This window comes from Ornithorhynchus anatinus, chromosome 7 (genome assembly GCF_004115215.2).
Source record: "Ornithorhynchus anatinus isolate Pmale09 chromosome 7, mOrnAna1.pri.v4, whole genome shotgun sequence".
Lineage (NCBI taxonomy): Eukaryota > Metazoa > Chordata > Mammalia > Monotremata > Ornithorhynchidae > Ornithorhynchus > Ornithorhynchus anatinus.
Genome location: NC_041734.1, coordinates 83,171,188 through 83,195,806, shown reverse-complemented (window position 1 = coordinate 83,195,806; position 24,619 = coordinate 83,171,188). Strand labels below are relative to the sequence as shown.

The 24,619-nt window shown below is 48.9% G+C and overlaps 1 protein-coding gene across 7 annotated transcripts in view; it reads left to right on the top strand.

Annotated features, from left to right (window-relative positions):
• GULP1 (GULP PTB domain containing engulfment adaptor 1) overlaps positions 1-24,619 on the top strand; it is a 103,017-nt gene that overhangs the window by 17,384 nt on the left and 61,014 nt on the right. For 6 of the 7 annotated variants that reach the window (XM_039912504.1, XM_029069051.2, XM_029069052.2 and 3 more), the window contains exons 2-3: positions 19,869-19,933; positions 21,069-21,130. In XM_039912504.1, coding sequence (XP_039768438.1) covers positions 19,906-19,933; positions 21,069-21,130 — 90 coding nt within the window. In that variant the 5' untranslated portion in view covers positions 19,869-19,905. Of the gene's footprint in view, positions 1-19,007; positions 19,069-19,868; positions 19,934-21,068; positions 21,131-24,619 lie in introns of those variants that run through there. The other variant, XM_029069050.2, reaches the window with a different exon arrangement.

The window sequence follows — 24,619 nt, the reverse complement described above, 5'->3', positions numbered from 1 at the left end:
CACCGTGGATGGCACGACCATCCTTCCCGTCCCGCAGGCCCGCAATCTCGGTGTCATCCTTGACTCGTCCCTCTCGTTCACCCCACACATCCTATCCGTTACCAAGACCTGCCGGTTTCATCTCTACAATATCGCCAAGATCCGCCCTTTCCTCTCCACCCAAACGGCTACCTTACTATTACGGGCTCTCGTTATATCCCGGCTAGACTACTGTGTCAGCCTTCTCTCTGACCTCCCTTCCTCCTCTCTCGCCCCGCTCCGGTCTATTCTTCACTCCGCTGCCCGGCTCATCTTCCTGCAGAAACGATCTGGGCATGTCACTCCCCTTCTTAAACAACTCCAGTGGTTGCCCATCGACCTCCGCTCCAAACAAAAACTCCTCACTCTAGGCTTCAAGGCTCTCCATCACCTTGCCCCTTCCTACCTCTCCTCCCTTCTCTCTTTCTACCGCCCACCCCGCACGCTCCGCTCCTCTGCCGCCCACCTCCTCGCCGTCCCTCGGTCTCGCCTATCCCGCCGTCGACCCCTGGGTCACGTCCTCCCGCGGTCCTGGAACGCCCTCCCTCCTCACCTCCGCCAAACTGATTCTCTTTCCCTCTTCAAAACCTTACTTAAAAATCACCTCCTCCTAGAGGCGTTCCCAGACTGAGCTCCTCTTCTCCCTCTACTCCCTCTGCCATCCCCCCTTTACCTCTCCGCAGCTAAAGCCTCATTTTCCCCTTTTCCCTCTGCTCCTCCACCTCTCCCTTCCCATCCCCACAGCACTGTACTCGTCCGCTCAACTGTATATATTTTCGTTACCCTATTTATTTTGTTAATGAATTGTACATCGCCTCGATTCTATTTATTTGCCATTGTTTTTACGAGATGTTCTTCCCCTTGACGCTGTTTAGTGCCATCGTTCTTGTCTGTCCGTCTCCCCCGATTAGACTGTAAGCCCGTCAAACGGCAGGGACTGTCTCTATCTGTTGCCGACTTGTTCATCCCAAGCGCTTAGTACAGTGCTCTGCACATAGTAAGCGCTCAATAAATACTATTGAATGAATGAAATACTATTGAATGAATAATCCCCATTTTACAGATGAGGGAACTGAGGCACAGAGAAGTTAAGTGACTTGCCCAAGGTTACACAGCAGACAAATGGCAGAGCCAGGATTAGAAACCATGTCCTCTCACTCCCAACCCGTGCTCTTTCCTCTAAGCCACACTATGTGGTTAGTAGAGTGCTTTGCACATAGTAAGTAATTAGCAAGTACTATTGTTATTATTATTATTTTACTATTGTTGAGGAGTTGGCAAAGAATGTTCCCAGCCCCTCAATCCTGGCTGGAAAAATCCAACACATAGAGGTTTTCAACTTTAAAAACCCAAGAAGTCGTGTCTGGGGAATTATCACTGTCACAGAGAGTGTGGTGATGCCACTAGCAGATTATTATTATTAGTAGTAGTAGTATTGTACTTGCTAAATGCTTACTACTTGCCAAACACTGTTTTAAGTGCAGTGGTAGATTCAAGTTAATCAAGTTGGACACAGTCCCTGACTCACAAGGGTCTCACAGTCTAAGTAGCAGGATTTAATCCCCATTTTACAGATGGGGTAACTGAAAAGTAAAGTGATTTGACCAAGCACATACAGGGGACCTGTGGCAGAGCCAAGATTAGAACTCAAGTCCTCTGACTCCCAGGCCCAGGTTCTTTCCGCTAGGCCATAGAGCTTCTCTAATTGTCAGCTCTTGAGGGTAGGGGCACTGTTGTCTGCTGTTTTCTGGCTCTCCAAAGCACTCAGTACTGTGCACCACCCTCAGGGGGGCTAGCTCAATAAACTCCACCTTTTGATTGGTGGAGTGTATTAAGCCCCCATCCTCTGGGCTGGTCCCTGTGCTAAGCGCTGGGACAGATACACTGGGACAGTTCAGACACGGTCTCTGGTCCAACCAAGCTCTCGTTCCAGGCACAGAGAGCACAGGGGTTTGGTCCATAGTTGACCAGGGCGGCCATTCCATGAAGCACTCCAGATTTAAGAGCATTGAGTGGGGAGGAGAGCAGGGCTTGAAGAGAGAAACCCTCTTCAGGGCTCCAGGACTTGGCCTTCCCCCCCTTTTACCACCCACACCCATCTTCATCTGGTTAGATGCTGAGAAAGAAGTGATTCAGAACATTGACCTTAGTTGAAAATTGCCAAAAAAAAAAAATCATTTTATCATGAGCAGAACTCTCTGTTCCATAGAACAAAAAAGGCAGGGCAGGACAGCCTCTAAAGAAGGGAGAATGCCTTAATCAGTGCATGTGTGTCATGTTGGTTGGGTTGCTGTTAAAAACCATGAATTTTATTGGCCTGAATTTAGTTTTCATGGTTTGAACATGACACTCTGATGGTCTCTTCTCTTTGGAATTCTATCAGGTGGTAAAATGGGAAGATCAGTTAAGGATTTAAGCAAATAAAATGGATCTGACAGTTTCTCTTAGTTTACAGAATGGATAGATCCTGGCTCTGCCTCCTTGTCAGCTGTGTGACTGTGGGCAAGTCACTTAACTTCTCTGTGCCTCAGTTACCTCATCTGTAAAATGGGGGTGAAGACTGGGAGCCTCATGTGGGACAATCTGATTACCCTGTATCTACCCCAGCGCTTAGAACAGTGCTCTGCACATAGTAAGCACTAAACAAATACCAACATTATTATTATTATTATAGAGGGTATGAAAAACTGAGAGCAGAAGAGCAAGGCTTTATTCTGTCTTCTCAACAGTGTCATAAAGGCTCCTTAGGCACATACTGTGAGCACCTTCCTGAGGCTGGAGGATTTTACAGGAGTAGGAAAGACACAATCCCTGCCCTTGAGGAGCTTCCATTCGAACAACAGAGATAGGAGCCATAAACTGAAGAGCCCATCATGGTAATAAGAGTGAGAAGATGGATATAAATCATGGCAGCAAGGGCTTGATTAATAACTGATAGAGATAAATTCAGTTCAGCTAGGGTGGCGTGACCAGGAGGTGAGGGGATTAATCAGGGATGAAGTTGCAATTCATCAGAATGTAATTGAGCTATTGCAAGTATTTCTTTAGTGAGCTGGTCTGAGATTCTTAAAACACATTGAAATGGCATTTTCATTTCTCCAACAAATTAAAATGACATTGCACTTGTTAAAAAAAAATGAAGAATGTCCAACTCTGCCCGGCACTCTGGGCAGACACATGTGCACATGCATGTACATGCGCACACATACACACACCCAAACACATGCACCTGCACTCCTACTCTTACGCACTTACTGATACCAACAGGTCTCCTTGGAGAAGTTGTTGTGGTAGAATGTGGAGGTTTACTGAAGAAAAACTTTGGTTGTAGGAAGGCTCTCTTTGCGTGCAGGCTGGTATTTAAAATGAGTGGTCAGCCCCCTCAGGTGCATGAAAGCTGGTGCTCAAAACCCGCTGTGCCAGACAATTCCTGATGAACTGCAAATTTGCTCCAGTCCAAAAACTCAAGTCCCTGGCCCCAGGGTGAAGGGGCTGCGGCACAAATCTTCCTTCCAATCCTGAAAAACCCATGTGCCCTGCCTGCCTCGAGAGATTAGTGTAGTGCTCTGCACCCAGGAAGCACTCAATAAATACAATTGATTGATTAACCACAGGTGGTCTCTAGACTTTACACTGATTATAGGCTGGGAATATGTCTGTTTATTGTTGTATTGTCTTCTCCCAAGTGCTTAGTAGAATGCTCTGCAAACAGTAAGCGCTTGATAAATACTATTGAATGAGTTTTAGTGCTGAGTAAATACAATTGACTGACTGACTTTCTGAGGATAATAATAATAATAATAATGTTGGTATTTGTTAAGCGCTTACTATGTGCCGAGCACTGTTCTAAGCACTGGGGTAGACACAGGGGAATCAGGTTGTCCCACGTGGGGCTCACAGTCTTAATCCCCATTTTACAGATGAGGGAACTGAGGCACCGAGAAGTGAAGTGACTTGCCCAAAGTCACACAGCTGACAAGTGGCAGAGCCGGGGTTTGAACCCATGACCTCTGACTCCAAAGCCCATGCTCTTTTCCACTGAGCCATGCTGCTTCTCTAATTCAGGGGGCTCCAGAGTGGTGGGAGTGTGGCCAGAGTCAGCAGGTCATAGCAGGGGCAGAGGGTCCGAGGGTGGAGAGTGAGAGTGGCGGGACTGGGTCCAGGACTGGAGGGTCAGAGTAGTGGGGTCTCACGCCCATCACCCCAGCTTTTGTCTTGGCCGAATTACCTTTGCTGCAGGCTACTGTCCTTCTGAAAACCTGCAGGAAGCAGAAAGCCTGAAACCCTCCAGAGGAAAAGTATTTTATTCATGAACCAATGAAATAATAATCATTAAAATTTTATTTCTAGTCTCAGGGAAACAAGTGTCTGCTGGGGCAGAATCCTGCCTCTTGGCACACTGTCTGTGCTCGTAGCCCAGGGTCCTCTGGAAGCGGAGGGCCAGGTGCTGACTATGATCTGGCTCCCTGCACCCAATCTCACCTAGTGCCCACCTGGTCCTTCTGTAAAGTACTGCCCCCACATCCTTCCTTCCCATCTTTGAGCTTCTTTCTAAAGAACTATCACATTGCTTGTCACAGTGAATTTGCCTAGTTTCCCCTTAGAGATGAGAAACAGACACTCAGAGAGACTTGCTCTAGGCCATGCACAGCAGGCACATGGAGCATGGGGCTAGAATCCCGTTCAGTCCCATGACTTCCAGGCCTGGGTTCTCTCCACTAGGCCACCCTGACAATTAAATTCTGGCACAACAGACTTGAGCAGTTCCAAGTTATGAACCTCCAACAAACCCCTTGTCCAGGAAAGAGACGGATTCTGGGTTTTCCCTGGAGAGGCGTAGCCTGGGACTCTCAGCTACTGCATTTCCAAAGGAGATGGAGCAGCCAATTAGACTGTAAGCCCGTCATTGGGCAGGGATTGTCTCTATCTGTTGCCTAATAGTACATTCCAAGCTCTTAGTACAGTGCTCTGCACATAGTAAGCGCTCAATAAATACTATTGAATGAATGAAAACTAAGCTATCAGATTCAAAAACCTCTGGCCAAACCCCAACCTTCATACTTTGTGCTCAGAAACAGGCCCTGGACCTGATGAGTGGGACATGTCCAGGCTCCTGCCTTTGCTGTCTGCATATGGTGTGCACGTGTTGTACCCACAGCAAGAGATTGAATTCTGGCGTGCTCTTTCAGGGGAATTTTGTGTGTTTCCATGCTGACACAGCTACAAGCCCCCACGACTCACTGAAATCAGCAGATCCACAGAGCAATATGGGAATCCACTATGGCAGGATGTTATCCCCCAAATTCCGGGGTGACTGGTGTGCGACCCCCACTAGTATAGGAAAAGTTAGCCTGGTCCTGAACCTCCCATGCCAAACTAAAATTCCAGGATGTTTCCAAGGCTGATAATGCTGCCACCCATTCAGGGTTTCAGAGAGGGTTTTCCGGGGGTGTCAGTAGAGCGGTGGACTGAAGAGCCTGAAAGCCAGCGGAAGACATTCCAGCTACGGGAAACAGTAGATGGCATGGATTATGTCATCACCGTCATCATCAGTGGTATTTATTGAGCACTGACTGTATGTAGATCACTATACTAAATACTTGGGAGAGTACAGTACCACAGAGTTGGTAGACACATTTCTTGCCCACAACGAACTTACAGTCTAGAGGGAGGGACAGATGTAAATATAAGTAGATAATTTTTATAAATATAATTTAGAAGCAGTGTGGCCTAGTGGAGCGAGCATGGGCCTGGAAGTCAGAAGGACGTGGGTTCTAATCCTACCTCTGCCAATTCCTTGCTCTGTAACCTTGGACAAGTCACTTAAATTCTCTGTTCCTCAGTTTCCTCAAATGTACAATGAAGATACCTGTGCTCCCTCCTGTTTAGACTGCGAGTCCCATAGGGGACAGGGACTGTGTCCGACCTAATTAACTAGTACCTTCACTAGTACCTTCACCTTCACTAGGAGAGAGGCAGCGTGGCACAGTGGCACAGTGGAAAGAGCATGGGCTTTGGAGTCAGGGCTCATGAGTTCGAATCCCAGCTCTGCCACTTGTCGGCTGTGTGACTGTGGGCAAGTCACTTAACTTCTCAGTGCCTCAGTTCCCTCATCTGTAAAATGGGGATTAAGACTGTGAGCCCCACGTGGGACAAACTGATTCCCCTAAGTCTACCCCAGCGCTTAGAACAGTGCTCGGCACATAGTAAGCGCTTAACAAATACCAACATTATTAGTGCTTAGAACAGTGTTTGACACATAGTAAGCGCTTAACAAATTCATTCATTCATTCAATAGTATTTATTGAGCGCTTACTATGTGCAGAGCACTGTACTAAGCGCTTGGGATGAACAAGTCGGCAACAGATAGAGACAGTCCCTGCCGTTTGACGGGCTTACATTCTAATCGGGGGAGACGGACAGACAAGAACAATGGCAATAAATAGAGTCAAGGGGAAGAACATCTCGTAAAAACAATGGCAACTAAATAGAATCGAGGTGATGTACAATTCATGAACAAAATAAATAGGGTAACGAAAATATATACAGTTGAGCAGACGAGTACAGTGCTGTGGGGATGGGAAGGGAGAGGTGGAGGAGCAGAGGGAAAAGGGGAAAAAGAGGGTTAAGCTGCGGAGAGGTAAAGGGGGGATGGCAGAGGGAGTAGAGGGAGAAGAGGAGCTCAGTCTGGGAACGCCTCTTGGAGGAGGTGAGTTTTAAGAAGGGTTTTGAAGAGGGAAAGAGAATCAGTTTGGCGGAGGTGAGGAGGGAGGGCGTTCCGGGACCGCGGGAGGACGTGACCCGGGGGTCGACGGCAGGATAGGCGAGACCGAGGGATGATGAGGAGGTGGGCGGCAGAGGAGCGGAGCGTGCGGGGTGGGCGGTGGAAAGAGAGAAGGGAGGAGAGGTAGGAAGGGGCAAGGTGATGGAGAGCCTTGAAGCCTAGAGTGAGGAGTTTTTGTTTGGAGTGGAGGTTGATAGGCAACCACTGGAGTTGTTTAAGAAGGGGAGTGACATGCCCAGATTGTTTCTGCAGGAAGATGAGCCGGGCAGCGGAGTGAAGAATAGACCGGAGCGGGGCGAGAGAGGAGGAAGGGAGGTCAGAGAGAAGGCTGACACAGTAGTCTAGCCGGGATATAACGAGAGCCCGTAACAGTAAGGTAGCCGTTTGGATGGAGAGGAAAGGGCGGATCTTGGCGATATTGTAGAGGTGAAACCGGCAGGTCTTGGTAACGGATCGGATGTGTGGGGTGAACGAGAGAGACGAGTCAAGGATGACACCGAGATTGAGGGCCTGAGAGACGGGAAGGATGGTTGTGCCATCCACGGTGATAGAGAAGTCTGGGAGAGGACCGGGTTCGGGAGGGAAGATGAGCTCAGTCTCGCTCATGTTGAGTTTTAGGTGGCGGGCCGACATCCAGATGGAGACGTCCCGGAGGCAGGAGGAGATGCGAGCCTGAAGGGAGGGGGAGAGGACAGGGGTGGAGATGTAGATCTGCGTGTCATCTGCGTAGAGATGGTAGTCAAAGCCGTGAGAGCGAATGAGTTCACCGAGGGAGGGAGTGTAAATGGAGAACAGAAGAGGGCCAAGAACTGACCCTTGAGGAACTCCGACAGTTAAAGGATGGGAGGGGGAGGAGGCTCCAGCGAAGGAGACCGAGAATGACCGGCCAGAGAGGTGAGAGGAGAACCAGGAGAGGACAGAGTCCGTGAAGCCAAGGTGAGATAAGGTATGGAGGAGGAGGGGATGGTCGACAGTGTCAAAGGCAGCAGAGAGGTCAAGGAGGATCAGAATGGAGTAGGAGCCATTGGATTTGGCAAGAAGGAGGTCATGGGTGACCTTAGAGAGAGCAGTCTCGGTAGAGTGGAGGGGACGGAAGCCAGATCGGAGGGGGTCTAGGAGAGAATGGGAGTTAAGGAATTCTAAGCATCGATTGTAGACGACTCGTTCTAGGATTTTGGAAAGGAAGGGTAGTAGGGAGATAGGGCGATAACTGGAGGGGGAAGTGGGGTCAAGAGCGGGTTTTTTTAGGATGGGGGAGACGTGGGCATGTTTGAAGGCAGAGGGGAAGGAGCCCTTGGAGATTGAGTGGTTAAAAATAGAAGTTAAGGAAGGGAGGAGGGCAGGGGCGATGGTTTTAATAAGGTGAGAGGGAATGGGGTCCGAGGCGCACCATAAAATACTATAAATAAAAAAAATTTATAAAATAAAGTCTCCCATCATTAGGGAGAGTAGGCCAGGACCCTCCCTTTGGAATCTGCTGATGGTTCCGAGCCCCCACTGTCTCCCAAGGCTTGAAGTCGGCAGCAGGCCGGTGAGGACCAACCCTGTATTGCCCCTGTCCCCATGTGCATCCTCTCCCTCTGCCTCCCAAGAGCGTCTACACTCTCCTGTTCGCCAGAGCTACTGGAGGGTACAGGTGGCTCTGATAAAGTGTGCCTGGGCTAGGCTGTGACACACCCATCATGACACGATGTGCCTTTGGGGGATTATAGAGTAGGCGGCCTACCCCCGCTGGTCCAGGCCCACCTCCATCCACTCTTTGAGTCATTTGATTTAATTCTCCTTTTCAAAATACGGAGTTACTCACTGCTTCCCAAATATGATGATCTCAGTAGGATACAAAGGGTTTTGGATGAGACAGTAAGACACCTCTGGTTGCCCTCTCCCACTGGCACAGGGCTCAGATCCTTGGCTCCCCAAGAGCTGACCGATCCCTGCTCTGACTCTCCCATCTCCAGCTCCATTCTGGAACTCCTGCCTTCCCCAAAAGGCCCAAACAATGACCCTTTCCTCCTTCTGAGCCTCCTGCAAACACGCCTTCTGGGAGTGTCTGTGCTCCCCTCCACCTTCCGTTCCCCAGTCAAGTCGGCCCAGCAGTTTCCCTGAACAGCTAGGCGAACTCTGTTCCTCCTTGGCCCCCACTGACTCATTGATTCACTCATTTTTGCTGATTTTTGTTGTCTTCATGGTGTCTATGGTTTCTCTTTCCTTCTCACTACATCTCTACCATCTCTGACTGCCGGTTCTCTCTCACTTGCTGTCAGCTCTTTGAGGGTAGGGGCAGTGTTTGCTACTTTTCATTAATGCTCCCAAGCCCCCAATATAGTGCTCTGCACACCTGGAACAGTGCTCTGCAGACTGTAGTACTAGTAGAAGTAATAATCAATCAACCATATTTGTTAAGCAGTTACTGCATACAGAGCACTGTACTAAGTCCTTGAGAGAGTTCAATGTAACAGTAGTGGTATAGATGTTCCCTGCCCACAGTGAGCTTACAGTCTAGGGGAGACAGAAATTAAAATAAATTTCAGATATGTACATAAGAGCTAAGGGGCTGAGGGTGGGGTGAATCCTTCCCGTCTCACAAGCCCGAAACCTTGGCGTTATCCTTGACTGCTTTCTCTCATTCAACCCTCGTATTCAATCCATCACCAAATCCTGTCAGTCTCACCTTCACAACATTGCTAAATTCTGTCCTTTCCTCTCCATCCAAACTGCTATCATGTTAATGCAATCATTCATCGTATGCCACCTAGATTACTGCATCAGCCTCCTTTCTGACCTCCCAATCTCCTGCCACTCCCCACTCCAGTCCATTCTTCATTCTGCTGCCCAGATCATCTTTCTACAGAAGAGTTCAGGACATGTCACCCCCTCCTCAAAAATTTTTGGTGGTTGTCTATCCATCTCCATATCAAACACAAACTCCTCACCACTGACTTTAAAGCACTCCATCATCTTGCCTCCTTCTACCTCACCTCAATTCTCTCCTACAACCCAGCCAGCACACTTCACTCCCTGGGTGCCAACCTTCTCGCTGTGCCTCGATCTCGCCTGTCTCGCCGCCGACCCCTGGCCTACGTCCTGCCTCTGGCCTGGAACGCCTTCCCTCCCCAAATCTGCAGGACAATTACTCTTCCCCCACTCCAAAGCCTTACTGAGGACACATCTCCTCCTCCAAAAGGCCTTCCCAGCCTAAGCCCCACTTTTCCTCATCTCCCATTCCCTTCTATATCACCCTAACTTGCTCCCTTTTCTCTCCCCCTGCCCCTCAGAACGTATATATTTGTAATTTTATATATTTATATTGATGTCTGTTTATTTGTATTGATGTCTCTCTCCCCTCCACTAGACTGTGAGCTCATTGTGAGCAGGGATTTTCACTCTTTGTTGATCTACTGTACTTTCCCAAGCACTTAGTACTGTGCTCTGCACATAGTAAGTGCTCAATAAATATGATTGAATGAATAAATGAATGAATGAATAAAGGATACAAATCCAAGTTCAAGGGCAACATAGAAGGAAGGGAGGAGTATGGGAAATGAGTGCTTAGTTGAGGAAAGCCTCTTGGAGGAGATGTGATTTTAATAAGGTTTTAAAGGTGGGGGGAGTGATAGTCTGTCAAATATGAAAGGGGAGGGAGATCCAGGCCAGAAGCAGGACATAGGCAAGAGTTCATCAGTGGGATAGATAAAATCGAGGTGCAGTGAGTAGATTGGCAGTTAGAGGAGAGAAATGTGTGGGAAGGGTTGTAGTAGTTTATAATATTGCCAAGATCCGCCCTTTCCTCTCCACCCAAACGGCTACCTTACTGCTACAGGCTCTCGTAATATCCCGGCTAGACTACTGTGTCAGCCTTCTCTCTGATCTCCCTTCCTCCTCTCTCTCCCCGCTCCAGCCTATTCTTCACTCCGCTGCCCGGCTCATCTTCCTGCAGAAACACTCTGGGCATGCCACTCTCCTTCTTAAAAACCTCAGTGGTTGCCTATCAACCTCCACACAAAACAAAAACTCCTCACTCTAGGCTTCAAGGCTCTCCATCACCTTGCCCCCTCCTACCTCTCCTCCCTTCTCTCTTTCTACCGCCCACCCTGCACGCTCCGCTCCTCCGCCGCCCACCTCCTCACCGTCCCTCGGTCTCGCCTATCCTGCCGTCGACCCTTGGGCCACGTCCTCCCACGGTCCTGGAATGCCCTCTCTCCTCACCTTCGCCAAACTAATTCTCTTCCCTTCTTTAAATCCCTACTTAAAGCTCACCTCCTCCAAGAGGCCTTCCCAGACTGAGCTCCCCTTTTCCCTCTGCTCCCTCTACCCCCCCTTCACCTCTCTGCAGCTAAACCCTCTTCTACCCCCTTTCCCCCCGCTCCTCCCCCTCTCCCGTCCCATCCCCTTGGCACTGTACTCGTCCGCTCAACTGTATATATCTTCATCACCCTATTTATTTTGTTCAATGAGATGTACATCACCCTGATTCTATTTATTTGCTATTGTTTTAATGATGTTCTTCCCCTTGACTCTATTTATTGCCATTGTTCTTGTCTGTCCGTCTCCCCCGATTAGAATGTAAGCCCGTCAAACGGCAGGGACTGTCTCTATCTGTTGCCGACTTGTACATTCCAAGCGCTTAGTACAGTGCTCTGCACATAGTAAGCGCTCAATAAATACTATTGAATGAATGAATGAATAGTACAAGTAGAAGTAAATGTTGTGGGAAGGGAGGTGAGGTACATGGAGGTGAGATGATGAGTGCTTTAAAGTCAAAGGTAAAGTTTCTGTTTAATGGGGAGGTGGATGGGCAACCACTGGAGGGTCTTGAGGAGTGGGGAGATGTGTATTGAATTTTTTTTTTAGAAAATGATTGGGGCAGCAGAATTAAGTATGATGGACTGGAGTTCAGAGAGAAAGGAGGCAGGGAGGTCAGCAAGGAGGCTGATGGGGTAATCAAAGCGGATAGGGTAAGTGCTTGGATCAACGTGGTAGAGGTTTGAATGGAAAGGAAAGGGCAGATTTTAGAAATGTCTTGAAGGTAGAACTGACATGATTTGATGACAGACTGAATATGTGTGTTGAAGGAAAGAGATGAATTGTGGATCATGCCAAGGTTATGAGCTTTGTGAGACAGGGAGGATAGTGGTGCTGTCTACAGTGTTGGGAAAGTCACAGGGAGAACAGGGTTTTAGTAGGAAAATGAGGAGTTCTGTTTTGGACATGAGTTCTATTTTGGATGTGATAGCATTTATTGATCTCTCCCCAGCTGCACTGCTCTTGGGGAGAACAAACGAGCCAGAAACTCATTTCATACCCACAAGGACTTCTACTCTAAAGAGGAGACAGACATAGAGCTACTTGAAAACAGTAATCCAAATCACATTTCACCATCAGTGGCATCTTCACTGAATACAAAAGGCGGCTATTTATAAATCTAACAAATAATTGAATGTATGTTTGAATAGGCATATATACCTAAGTGCTGAGAAGGGGAGAAATCTGTACGTGTGTTAGAGTTACCTGATGAAGTGCTCAGTACAGCACTCTACACATCATAGCCACCCACTTCAGTGCTCTGCATACAGTACGTGTCTGTATAGTGCTGTATATAGAAGCAGCGTGACTCAGTGGAAAGAGCCCAGGCTTGGGAGTCAGACGTCAAGGGTTCGACTCCCCGCTCTACCACTTGTCAGCTGTGTGACTGTGGGCAAGTCACTTCACTTCTCTGTGCCTCAGTTACCTCATCTGTAAAATGGGGATTAACTGTGAGCCTCACATGGGACAACCTGATTACCCTGTACCTACTCCAGCGCTTAGAACAGTGCTCTGCACATAGTAAGCGCTTAACAAATACCAACATTATTACTCTGCACAGAGTACGTGCTCCAGAACTACTGACAATGATAGTTTAAAAATGCCAGTAGTTGTTTCCCTCCCACCCTCTTTGTGCTTGGGCCTGCCAGGCTAGTTTTGGACACCGGATCCCCGTCCGAAGCTTTCCTACTTTGGCCTTTCCTCTCTCTGACCTTGCTAGTGGAGGAGAGGGGAAGCGAAGGGCCCAGCTGCCTGATTCCCAGTCCCAGAATACAGTGGGGCCAGAACTGGTCACATCCTGGCCAGTGTGTACGGCCCAGTCCGAGTAGTGGGCAGGAGGCATTAAGGCCCAGTATGCCCAGGCAGGAATGTTTCACATCTGGGTCATTTGAATCTTCCCGTGGGCTGGCTTCAGTGCTCCTGCACAACACTGAGCCGACTCACCTGCCCCCAGAGGTGGTCCCGCCAGCCTGTTGCCACCAGATTGGGTTTTTGAAGACATGGTCGACCACTCAAATTTACCCAGCATCTGCTTCCTCCAACTCATTGATTGGCCTTCAGAGATCAAAGCCATCTGTAGCCTCAGAGATCAATGGGAATCACTTCAGAAGTGAAAGCTTCATTTCCCCGTGGTTTGGTTTGCTGCTTCCAGCTCCACTCAGCCCAGGGGTCCAGGCGGTCATCTTTAGTCAGAAGTTTAGACGCTGCACTTCTGAGGGTCTTGGAGAGCCGAGCTGCTCCCCCTGCAGTTGAACCACGCCCGCTTCTGTCACTGTCCAGGTGATGGAGAAGATGGGCGGAAGAGCAGAGACCAACCCCACATCTGGGGTTTTCCTGCCCAAGCAGCTCTAGGAAACCAAAGGCTGAATGTTGTGTTCCAGAGACGTCCAAGCAGCAGCAGTGTTGGAATTTACTGAGCTTTGGGCTCCAGGGACATCCCAGCAGCAGCAGTGATGGTTCTTACTGAGCATCGCATGCTGGGGACATGCCTGCAGCAGCAGTGATGGTATTTACTGAGTGTCACACTCCAGGGATGTCCCAGCAGCAGCAGAACTGGTACTTGCTGAGCATTTTGCTCTGGGGATGACCATTCCAGGGACATCAACTCTCTGGAAATGTGGAGACATTTGGGGGCTGGCTTGTTGTTCCAGGGGTTGAATGCCTTTGTCTCTCTTTCCCCTTACATTCCCTCCCTCACTTTCACCGCCTTTTTTTTCCCCACCCTCCCCCTCCCTCTCACCTTCTTTCTCTCCTCCTGCCCCTCGCCCTCACCTTGACCTTCTCTCTCTCTCTCTCCATGCCTTCGCCTCCCTCTCCTTCACCTTCTCTTCCCCCCCTTCTTCTCCTTTACCTTCTCTCTCTCTCCCCTTGCACTCCCCACCTTCACCTCTCTCTCTCCCTGCCTTCCCTGCCTTTACCTTCTCTCTCTCCCTGCCCTCCCCACCTTCACCTCTCTCTCTCCCTGCCTTCCCTGCCTTTACCTTCTCTCTCTCCCTGCCCTCCCCTCCCTCTTCTTAACCTTCTCTCTCTCCTCCCTCTCCTCCCTTTTCTTTCTCTTCCCCTCATCTTTGTCTCTTCTGACCCTGCTCCCCTCAAAACTTTGTATGCAAAGCCTAAAGGGCTCTTTGAGGAAGCACAGCTGTTAAAATATTCAAAGGAGGCAAGAGAAAATGAATCAGCAGCATGGCTGTTGAATTTCTTTCTCAGTGATCCAGTGTTTGCAAGGAAAAGGAAGGGAGAACAGGTCTAATTATCTAATTAGGCTGCTCCATCACTTTGCATGCTCCACTTGAGTGGACCAAGGCTCAACCACCCAGACCCATGACAGAAGGCCGCAGTGAATGGGTTTGATGGGTGGATTTGGTGGGTGAGGGATTCAGGTCAATCAGTTGGTTAACTGTACTATTTATTGAGTGCTTACTTTGTGCAGAGAAGCAGCATGGTGTAGTAGATAGAGCACAGGCCTGGGACAGAAGGTCATGGGTTCTAATACTGGCTCTTCCACTTATCTGCTGGGTGACCTTGGGCAAGTTACTTCACTTCTCTGGGCCTCAATTACCTCATCTGTAGAATGGGGATTGAGATTATGAGCCCCATGCGGACAGGGACTGTGTCCAACCCAATTAGCCTGTATCCACCCCAGTGCTTAGTACAATGCTTGGCAAATAGTAAGTGCTTAATAATAATAATCATAATGTAGGTATTTGTTAAGTGCTTACTATGTGCAGAGCACTGTTCTAAGCACTGGGGTAGATACAGGGTAATCAGGTTGTCCCACGTGAGGCTCACAGTCTTCATCCCCATTTTATAGATGAGATAACTGGCACCGAGAAGTTAAGTGACTTGCCCACAGTCACACAGATGACAAGTGGCAGAGCCGGGATTCAAACCCATGACCTTTGATTCCCCAGCCCCTGCTTTTTCCACTGAGCCACGCTGTTTCTCACGCTGCTTAAGAAATACCATTATTATTATTATTATTGTTGTTGCAGAGCACTGTACCATGCACTTGGGAGAGTACAATATAAAAATATAACAATAATAATGTTAGTATTTGTATTTGTTAAGCGCTTACTATGTGCAGAGCACTGTTCTAAGCGCTGGGGTAGATACAGGATGATCAGGTTGTCCCACGTGAGGCTCACAGTCTTAATCCCCATTTTACAGATGAGGTCACTGAGGCCCAGAGAAGTGAAGTGACTTGCCCACAGTCACACAGCTGACAAGTGGCAGAGCTGGGAGTCGAACTCATAACTTCTGACTCCGAAGCCCAGGCTCTTTCCACTGAGCCACGCTGCTTCCCTGCCCACAATGAACTTACAGTCTAGAGGGGGAGACAGAGATTAATATAAATAAATATTCATTCATTCATTCAATAGTATTTATTGAGCACTTACTATGTGCAGAGCACTTTACTAAGCGCTTGGAATGTACAAATCGGCAACAGATAGAGACAGTCCCTGCCCTTTGATGGGCTTACAGTCTAATCGGGGGAGACAGGCAGACAAGAACAATGGCAATAAATAGAGTCAAGGGGAAGAACATCTCATAAAAACAATGGCAAATATAATAAATAAATAGAATAAATAGAACTATAGATATGTACATAAGAGCTGTGGGAGTGGGAGGGGGGATGGCTTAGCGGATAAAGTACAGGCCAGGCATTCAGGAGGACTTGGATTCTAATCCCAGCTCTGCCACTTGTCTGCTGGGTGACCTTGGGCAAGACACTTAAGTTACCTGGGTCTTAATTACCTCATCTGTAAAATGGAGGTTAAGGTTGTGAGCCTCATGTGGGACAGGGACTGTGTCCAGCCTAATTAACTTGTATCTATCCTAGTGCTTAGAATGGTGTCTGGCATGTAGTGAGTACTTAAGTACTACTATCATTATTATTACAGGGAGCAAGTGAGGGTGACAGAGAGGGGAGTGGGAGAAGGGAAAGGAGGGCTTAGTCTGGGAAAGCCTCTTGGAGGAGATGTCCCTTCAGTAAGGCACATCAGGTGTACAGGGCTGGGACTCTCAGCAGGGGGCTCTGTGCTGATGAATCAGGCAAGTGCGTAAACTTTCCAGCTACTGCTCGCCTCCCAGCAGGGCTTGACTGAAGGAAGGGGCCACATTAAACTTTCCCCAAGGTGAAATGTCTGGGGCCAAGTAGGGAATGTGACCAAATCCATTCTGTCCCGGGAAACGTACCAACTCGAGGGCCATTTGTAGGATGCCCAGGAGCGGACTGGTGAAAGAGGATGAGAGCCAAATTCCTTGTGGATTTTACTCATTGTGTTGGACCAGGCAAGTTTTAGCTGTCTGGAATGTGTGCCCTTAGGCAGAGCTCTGATCTGTGTCCTTTGGGTGAGCAAAGCTGATTAGACCACGGGCCTGGGAAACAGAAGTTCATGGGTTCTAATATGGGCTCCCCCACGGGTCTGCTGTGTGACCTTGGGCAAGTCACTTCACTTCTCTGTGACTCAGTTTCCTCATCTGTAAAATGAGGATGAAGACTTGAGCCCCATGTGGAACAATGTGATTACCTGTATCCACCCCAATGTTTAGAACAGTGCTTGGCACATAGTAAGCGTTTAACAAATACCATAATTATTATTATATGGGCTTTGAGTAATTGTTCCAATTCTAATAATGTTGGTATTTGTTAAGCGCTTACTATGTGCAGAGCACTGTTCTAAGCGCTGGGGGAGACACGGGGGAATCAGGTTGTCCCACATGGGGCTCACAATCTTAATCCCCATTTTACAGATGAGGTAACTGAGGCCCAGAGAAGTTAAGTGACTTGCCCACAGTCACACAGCTGACAAGTGGCAGAGCTGGGATTCGAACTCATGACCTCTGACTCCAAAGCCCATGCTCTTTCCACTGAGCCACGCTGCTTCTCTGAGTGACATCCACTCACTGGTCATTTAACCTACTGCTATTAGTAGTAAGAGTAATCACAGTGGTGGTGGTTGACGATGCGGGTTTTTAACATTGGTGATCAGTGACACTTGTTTGTGCTATTTGAGATAAGTTGTGTTGTCAGTCAGCCGTAGTTATCGAGCTCTTACTTTGTGCAGGGCACAGTACTAAGCTCTTGGGAGAGTCCGATATAACAGACACATTCTCTGACCATAACAAGCTTAAAGTAACAGATATGCTCATAAGTGCCGTGGGTCCGGGAGCGGAGATGAATAAAGGGAGCAAAGCAGGTTTACACAGGTGGGAGAAAAGAAAAAGAGGACTTAGGGAAGGCCTCTTGGAGAGGATGTGCCTTGAATAAGGCTTTGAAGTTGGGGACAGTAATTGTTGTTAATACATCAGTGACCAGTTGCACTGGTTTATAACTTTGGTGATCAGTGAGGCTGGTTTGTACCACTGGTGGCCAGTGAGGTTGTATATAACATCGTTGACCAGTGACTCTGGTTTATAACATCAATATAACCACTTATCCTATCCCGCCTGGATTACCCCATTAATCTCCTTGTTGACCTCCCATCTCCTATCTCACCCCACTCCAGTCCATACGTCACTCTGCTGCCTGGATTATTTTTCTACAAAAACCTTCAGGACATGTTTCCTCACACCTCAGAAAGCTCCAGTGGTTGCCCATCTACCTCCGCATTGAACAAAAACACTCCTCACCATTGGCTTTAAAGCTCTCAGTCACCTTGCCCCCACAACACTTATGTATAAATGCGTATATCTATAATTCTATTTATTTATATTGATGCCTGTTTACTTGTATTGATGTTTATCTCCACCCCTCTAGACTGTGAGCCCACTGTGAGCGGGGATTGTCTCTCTTTATTCCTGTATTGTACTTTTCAAGCACTTAGTACAGTGCTCTGCACACAGTAATCGCTCAATAAATACAATTGAATGACCAAAACTTAGAGAGTCTGGCTGGGGAATGAGGATTCACAGAAAACAGGGAGAGCAGAGACCAGCCTCTCTGAGCAGAGGAGAAGGCCTTGTGGAAGGCGGGGGGGAAGGGAGGAGCCCAGAGGGAAGAGCAAAGGTAGGAAGAGAATCAGAGGGACAGGCTGAGGAGGTTAAAGTCCTGGCCTGTGGGCGTGCCTGTGGGTGAACTGACTAGACTTGAAGTTTAAATTTTCACCCACTCTTTGAAGTCCCAAACTGAAGATTTGAAGAGATTTGAAGGTGGAAATTACCTTTCACAGTCCACTGATAATTCAAGCATAAAAGATCACCAATTTCCCTGGCGAGTTAACCAATACTGTGAGGGCAGGCCATTTGGTGGTGCTGAACCATGGCTCTTTAAGAGAATATAAGATCATTCCTTCTCCCTGCCTTTTCCCTCCAGTCTTTCCCCACTCCTTACATGGGTGTCCCTCACTGCCCCCCCACCCCCCCCCATTGAAAGGACTGGGGTCCTGGCTGATTGGAGAGGAAAATGGACATCTTCACTAGAAGGGCCCTGAACTGCACCACAAAGGATTGTTGTTCTTTGGTCTCAATGTGGGCTTTGCAGGGACCGCTTGTGACTTTTCCGTTTGGCTTTCCTCTTTCTATATATTGTTATCCTTATCCCCTCCCCCACCTTTCTTCTTTGATTGACAGTCCTTTGGGGGCTAGGGAGTGTCTAATTCTCACTTGTGCACTTTCTCTCAGCACTCAGTACAATGATTTGCCCAAAGTGAGCGCTTAATAAAGAGTCAGCACACTCCAAAAGATGAGTTTAGTAGTCTAGTTGATGTTTGGAGTGGCTGTGAAGTAATTTAATCATATGAGATTGGGTTAGGACACGTCAAACTTATTTTACATAATTGCCACTGAAAGTTTTTGACAAATTAATTTGGGTTGTGTGCTTTTATTTCACAACTGACCCAATAGGCCTAGTGCATTATAACATCAGAATTCAATATTTATTTTCCCTTATGTTCTACCCCAGAATAGGTTTCCCTGGAGGAAGGAAATTGGTCAATTATACTTCAATAGGCAAAAGAAAGTAGGTAAATATCACATCTACTTTACCATTCTTAGCATGTTTTTCAGAAGGTAACCAATCTTCTCTGGATCCTCAGCCTAAAGGCCTCCCCCAGGGCACATCTTCCCCACCTGCCACCCCCCACAAACATATCAGGATTTGTGTGGATTATGTGGAAGCCTTGGAGTAGGGAGGGGGATGGTTCTCCCCCTCCCTGTGAGCCCCATGTGGGACACAAGCCGTGTCTTGCCGATCAGCTTTTAGTTCTTCTAGGGCTTAGCACAGTGCTCTGTCCCAGGTAAATCCTGAATAGTTCCCATGGTAACAACAGCAATGATGATGATGATATAGCAGTGATAACGGGAAAGAGGAGAAAGGGGGGTGTCTTGGCTTGATGAAATGAAGAATCATTAGGCACTTTGACCCTCCAGATTAATGCGGCATAGCCTGGGCAGGGGTTGGAGCCCCGGGTAAGGGAGGGGGAGCTTGGGCCTGTGCTGGGATCTGCCATGGGTCTGAGCCCTGGGCTTCAGATCTTGGAGTAGTGCTGGAGCTGGTCATTCGTTCAAGCCATGGGATGTGGAGCTTTGGACGGTGCTGGGGCCTGCCATGGGTTTGAACCGTGGGGTGCAGATCTTGGGGCGGTGTTGGGGCCTGTGAGGGTTTTGGACATGGATGATCTCCCGTGGCTCCCGACAGCCAGGCCCAGTGACAGCAAAGAGTTAGAGAAGATTCAGGACACCCCTCTTGGGTGAAACCAGCCAGGCCGCCTTGGTGAGGTGCTGCTTTGACCGTGGTTTCCTTTCCTTTTGTTTCTCCACACAGGGCAGAGTGGTTCAAAGCCTTTGGGCCAATCTCCACCATGAACAGGGCATTCAACCGGAAGAAGGGTGAGAGACAACGCTCAGTGGGGGGTGGGGGCAAGTGGACGTAATCAGGCCGTGAGGACCAGGAACTGATAGTTATTATTATTATTATTATTATTATTACTAGTGATAAAATTCTGGCATTTGTTAAGTACTTACTTTGTGATGGGAAAGTTGGGGAAGACAAGGTTTGGATGGAAAGATGAGTTCTGTATGATTACCATGTGCTAAGCACTGGGGTGGATCAAGGTTAGGTGAAAGACACAGTCCCTGACCCACACAGGGCTCACAATCTACCATATTCCCATTTTATAGAAGAGGAGATGGAGGCCCAGAGAGTTTAAGTGACTTGCCCAAGGCCACCCAGCTGGCAGGTAGCAACCTGGGGCTTACAAACCTGGACCCGAGCTCTTCCCACTGGCTACACTCCCTCCACCTTCCATTTTACCTCTCACTCTGTCTACTGGGATGTATTCGTCAGGTTGTGCCTGCTGGTTTCCCAGTTAGACTATGGACCCCGAGAGCAGGGATTACATCTCCCCTCCCACTCTAGTGCCCTTGCTGGGCCTTGGTCTGGGGTGGAGAGGAGAGGAAGAAGTGGGAGGAGGAGGAAGAAGACACTGATAATAATAATAATAATATTGGTATTTGTTAAGGGCTTACTATGTGCCAAGCAGTGTTGTATGTGCTGGGGTAGATACAAGGTAATCAGGTTGTCCCACGTGGGGGTCACAGTCTTCATCCCCATTTTACAGATGAGGTAACTGAGGCACAGAGAAGTTAAGTGACTTGCCCAAGGTCACATAGCTGACAAACGGCAGAGCCGGGATTAGAACCTATGACCTCTGACTCCCAAACCCGGGCTTTTTCCACTGAGCCACCCTGCTCTGTACATTTTTGTTTTAGTCATTTTATTTGTCTGCCAAAATGAAACCTACCATGATTTTCCTATATAATAATAAGAATAGTTGTGCTATTTGTTACTATGGGCTAAGTGGTGGGGCAGATCCATTAGAAACACGATTGTGTTCACCAGGCGGAGACCCGCAGCCAGGGCGAGGAATGCTGTGGCTGTCTGAGATGGGCATGGGGACTTGTAAGATGTCCTTTTGCCGAGGAGATGCTGGGAACTTAACTAATTCCGTATTCTCTGTTTCAGACAAAGCATGGATGCACACTCCTGAAGCTTTATCCAAGCATTACATCCCCTACAATGCCAAGGTAAAAACTCTCCCATTATTGTCATCTTGTGTGTGTGCGGGCATCAACGTGTGCTTCCGGTGACCAGGTTGCGTGTATGCGGGCACCAGTATGCATTTCCAGTGATCAGATAGCATGCATGTGGGCACCAGTGCCTGGTTCCAGTGGCTGGACCATGTCCGTGGGGTGACCTTCATAATAAGGCACCAGGAAAGAGCCGGTGCCAGGGGATCAGTGCCAGTGGCCCAGACTGAGACTCCACTTTGGTGTGACCTCTGACCTCTACAGTGAGGCTTAGACACTGCAGCATCAGCTAAGTCCCTGCAAGTTGGCAGGCTTGAGTCTACCTAGCAACAGCCAGGAGGCACAGTTGACAGGCCTGAAAGTTCCTGCAATTTGGGGGAGATTAAACACAAGTCTCGTTAGGGGTGTAAAGGTGGGGTACCCCAACAAACTCCGCCTCCCTGCTCTCTTGGTTGCCCATGAAAAACTGAGAGACCCTTCCCCAGCCCCTCTGGAATGCCTCTCCCCCATCCTCACTGTAGGAGAGAGAGGGCCTTTGTGCCCCGGAACACCTTGGGCTCAGCAAACCTGGTTGTTCGATCATTTGATCGATGAATCATGTGCTGAGAGAACTGGGCAGCAGTCAGAGAAAGCCACAGTGGGCTGCTGCCCAGCCGGCTTGTGTCAGGATCTGCCCCATCTTTCCACTCCCTTCATTCTAGCTGCCCTTCTCCATCCCTGCCCAAAAGCCCAGGTGCCCAGTTGCCCGGCTGTTGGAGGTAATGGGGAGTGAGAGCGTGGATGGCCGTGAGGTCATCATTGGAGTTCTAAGGCTGTGGTCCTCTCCTGGAGGGTAGCACAGTGATCTGCTCCAACGTGCGCACAGTCGGCAGTGTTGATTGGTTGGATGCTTGAAGTCCCATTTCAACTGGGCAGGGCCAGGGAAGAGGTCAAAGGGCCACACTCCACCAGGCAGAGGGCCACCAGACAGGGGACTTTGTTCCATCAGGCATGGGACCACCGTCCCTTAGTCAGAGGGCTCAAATTCCCCCTTGCAGCCTGAGAGTCCAAGGGACCAAGGCCGAGGGAGGCAGGCAGCTAAGGGAGGGCAGATGGAAGAGTCCCAGATTGCCACAGCTGGGCCCCTTGCCTGCTCCTCAGGGTGGTGGTAGGGCCGGGCCGGAGGGCCGGGCCGGAGGGCTGCAGAGACAGGGGGTGGGCTGGGGTCCTGGCCAGGGTGATGGTAGAGACAGCAGTAGCGGGTGGGGCAGCAGGAACTTCCCTCTGGTCTGTGTGTTTGTGTGTTTTTGTGTGTTTGTGACTCATCCCTCCCCTCTCTCTTCTTCCCTCTCTCTCCTGACCTCTTTGTGTGGGAGGGTTTTTCCCTCTGTTTATGTCGTTGTTCCTGCCTGCCTTTCTTATCCTCTTATTCTCTTACTCCATGCTCTCCTTCCTCCCTCCCACTTTCCCTCTCTCCCCCCGCCCCTTCTCTCTCTCTCTCTCTCTCTCTCTCTCTCCCTTTCTTTCTCACTTCCTCTGGTTTCCAGTTCCTGCCTTTTCCTCCCCCTTCATCCTCACATCCCCACCCCCACTCTGCACCTGGGAACTGGCCCCTCGAAATCTGTCCAGAGCCCTCCGAGGGCTCTGGAAAACTAGGAAAGCAGGAGGGATTCTGGAGCCGGAGTTATCCACGGGTTTGGAACCAGGCAGCCCAGGCAATGGGAACAATGCCTAGGAATCCAAAATATGCAGCCTCGGCACTAAGCATTCCATTTCCTCACGCCTCGACAGCTCTGTTGCTGCCGGGTTATTGGGAACTCAGAGCTCGATGAGGGTGGTGGCATACAGAGACATACAGCATGCAACTCGGGGCAGCTACAGCAATGGAACATCTGGGTCTCTGTGACATTGACTGATTCACCTAATTCCTTGAATGGAAAACTGGAGACAAGCAGTTAACCTTTATCAAACAGGCAAGAGCTTCTTTCCAGCCTGGGCAAGGGAGGAGTTCAAAATAGCTAATGCACCAAAGGGGCTCTCCTATGTGAAAGGGCATCCTAGTGTCCTCCCTGCCGGGCAAGCCCCTCAAGTGGTCGTTTTGCCCACTGCCATCCCCCGGGCTTAGATGACCTGCTCAGAGGAGGTACTCTGGGCTGGACTGCAGGGCTGTGGGTTGGTCTCCCTGAGAGAAGACCCTCTCTTTGCTTGGCAGAAGACAGGAGAGTATTGCTATGTGTTCTAATGAGACAAGAGGCCCACAGCTCCCTGGGCATCGGGCAATGGCTGGCCTAAGGTTTCCTGGGACTCCCTAGAGGTTTGAGTTCACCGTCAGGTCATTGCAGGGCGGGCTTCCTCCCACCAGGCCAAAAGGTCTTTTGATGCCAGAATTAGAACTTACAAAAGGGCCGAGAAAGTGCTATCTCTGAACCTGAGCACGGAGCCTCCCAGCTTGCCACCAAAAAGGCTGCAGGAGAGCAAATAGGGCCAGAATGAAACGAACACAGAAGGCCAAGTCCGCAGTGCAGCAAAGAACACATGCTTCTAATGGGTGATTAGTGTTCTAACGTATGATAAAACCTGCAAAAAAGTTAAGGAAATCATAGCAAAATATCACAAACTTTAGAAAGCTGATCGAGACAGAGTGGAATGATGCAATCTCTCAGTCAATCAGTCACTCATCAGTCACTCACAGAGCACGGAAGTGGGCACTTGGGAAAGTACAGTTGAGTAAGGCATGTAGTTACTGCCCTTTAGGAGCTCATGGCCTGACAGGGAAGACTGACAGACACAAGCTGTTCCCAAGCAGCCGGTGAAGCAGAGAAAGAAACCTGAACAGCAGTTGGGGAGTCACAGGGAGGAGCAATGGGAGGGTCCTGCAGCTTTGAGAATGTTTGGGGGATAATGGGGAGAGCCAGAAGACCCCAGGGCTGGCAGGGGTCCCCTAGACTGTAAGCTCGTTGTGAGCAGGGAATGTGTAGGTTGCACTGTTATGTTGTACTCTCCCAAGTGCTTGATAAGATGCTCTGCATAAGGTAAGTGCTCAATAAATACGACTGACTGACTGACTGAGACTGCAGGTCTCGGGCTTGGAGGAGAGAGACAGATAGAGACGGAGATGGATTCTTTTATCCTCACTAAAATCCGATTAAGTCCTCTTTTCCCTGGTTCGTTCTCCCTTCTGTGTCAATCCATCCATCAATCAATCGTATTTATTGAGCCCTGACTGTGTGCACAGCACTGTACTAAACGCTTGGGAGAATACAATGTAGCAATATAGCAGACACACTTCATCGTCAATGCACTTGGGTCTGTGACCTTTGGGTATTTGATACTCACCCCACTCTCAACCCCACGGCTCTAATGTAATATTTCTTTTAATCCTATATTATAAATTATTTATTTGTATTAATGTCTGTCTCTCCCTCTTGACTGTAAGCTTGATAGGCAGGGAATGCATCTGTTCATTCTACTGCATTGTACTCTCCCAAATGCTCTGCACAAACTAAA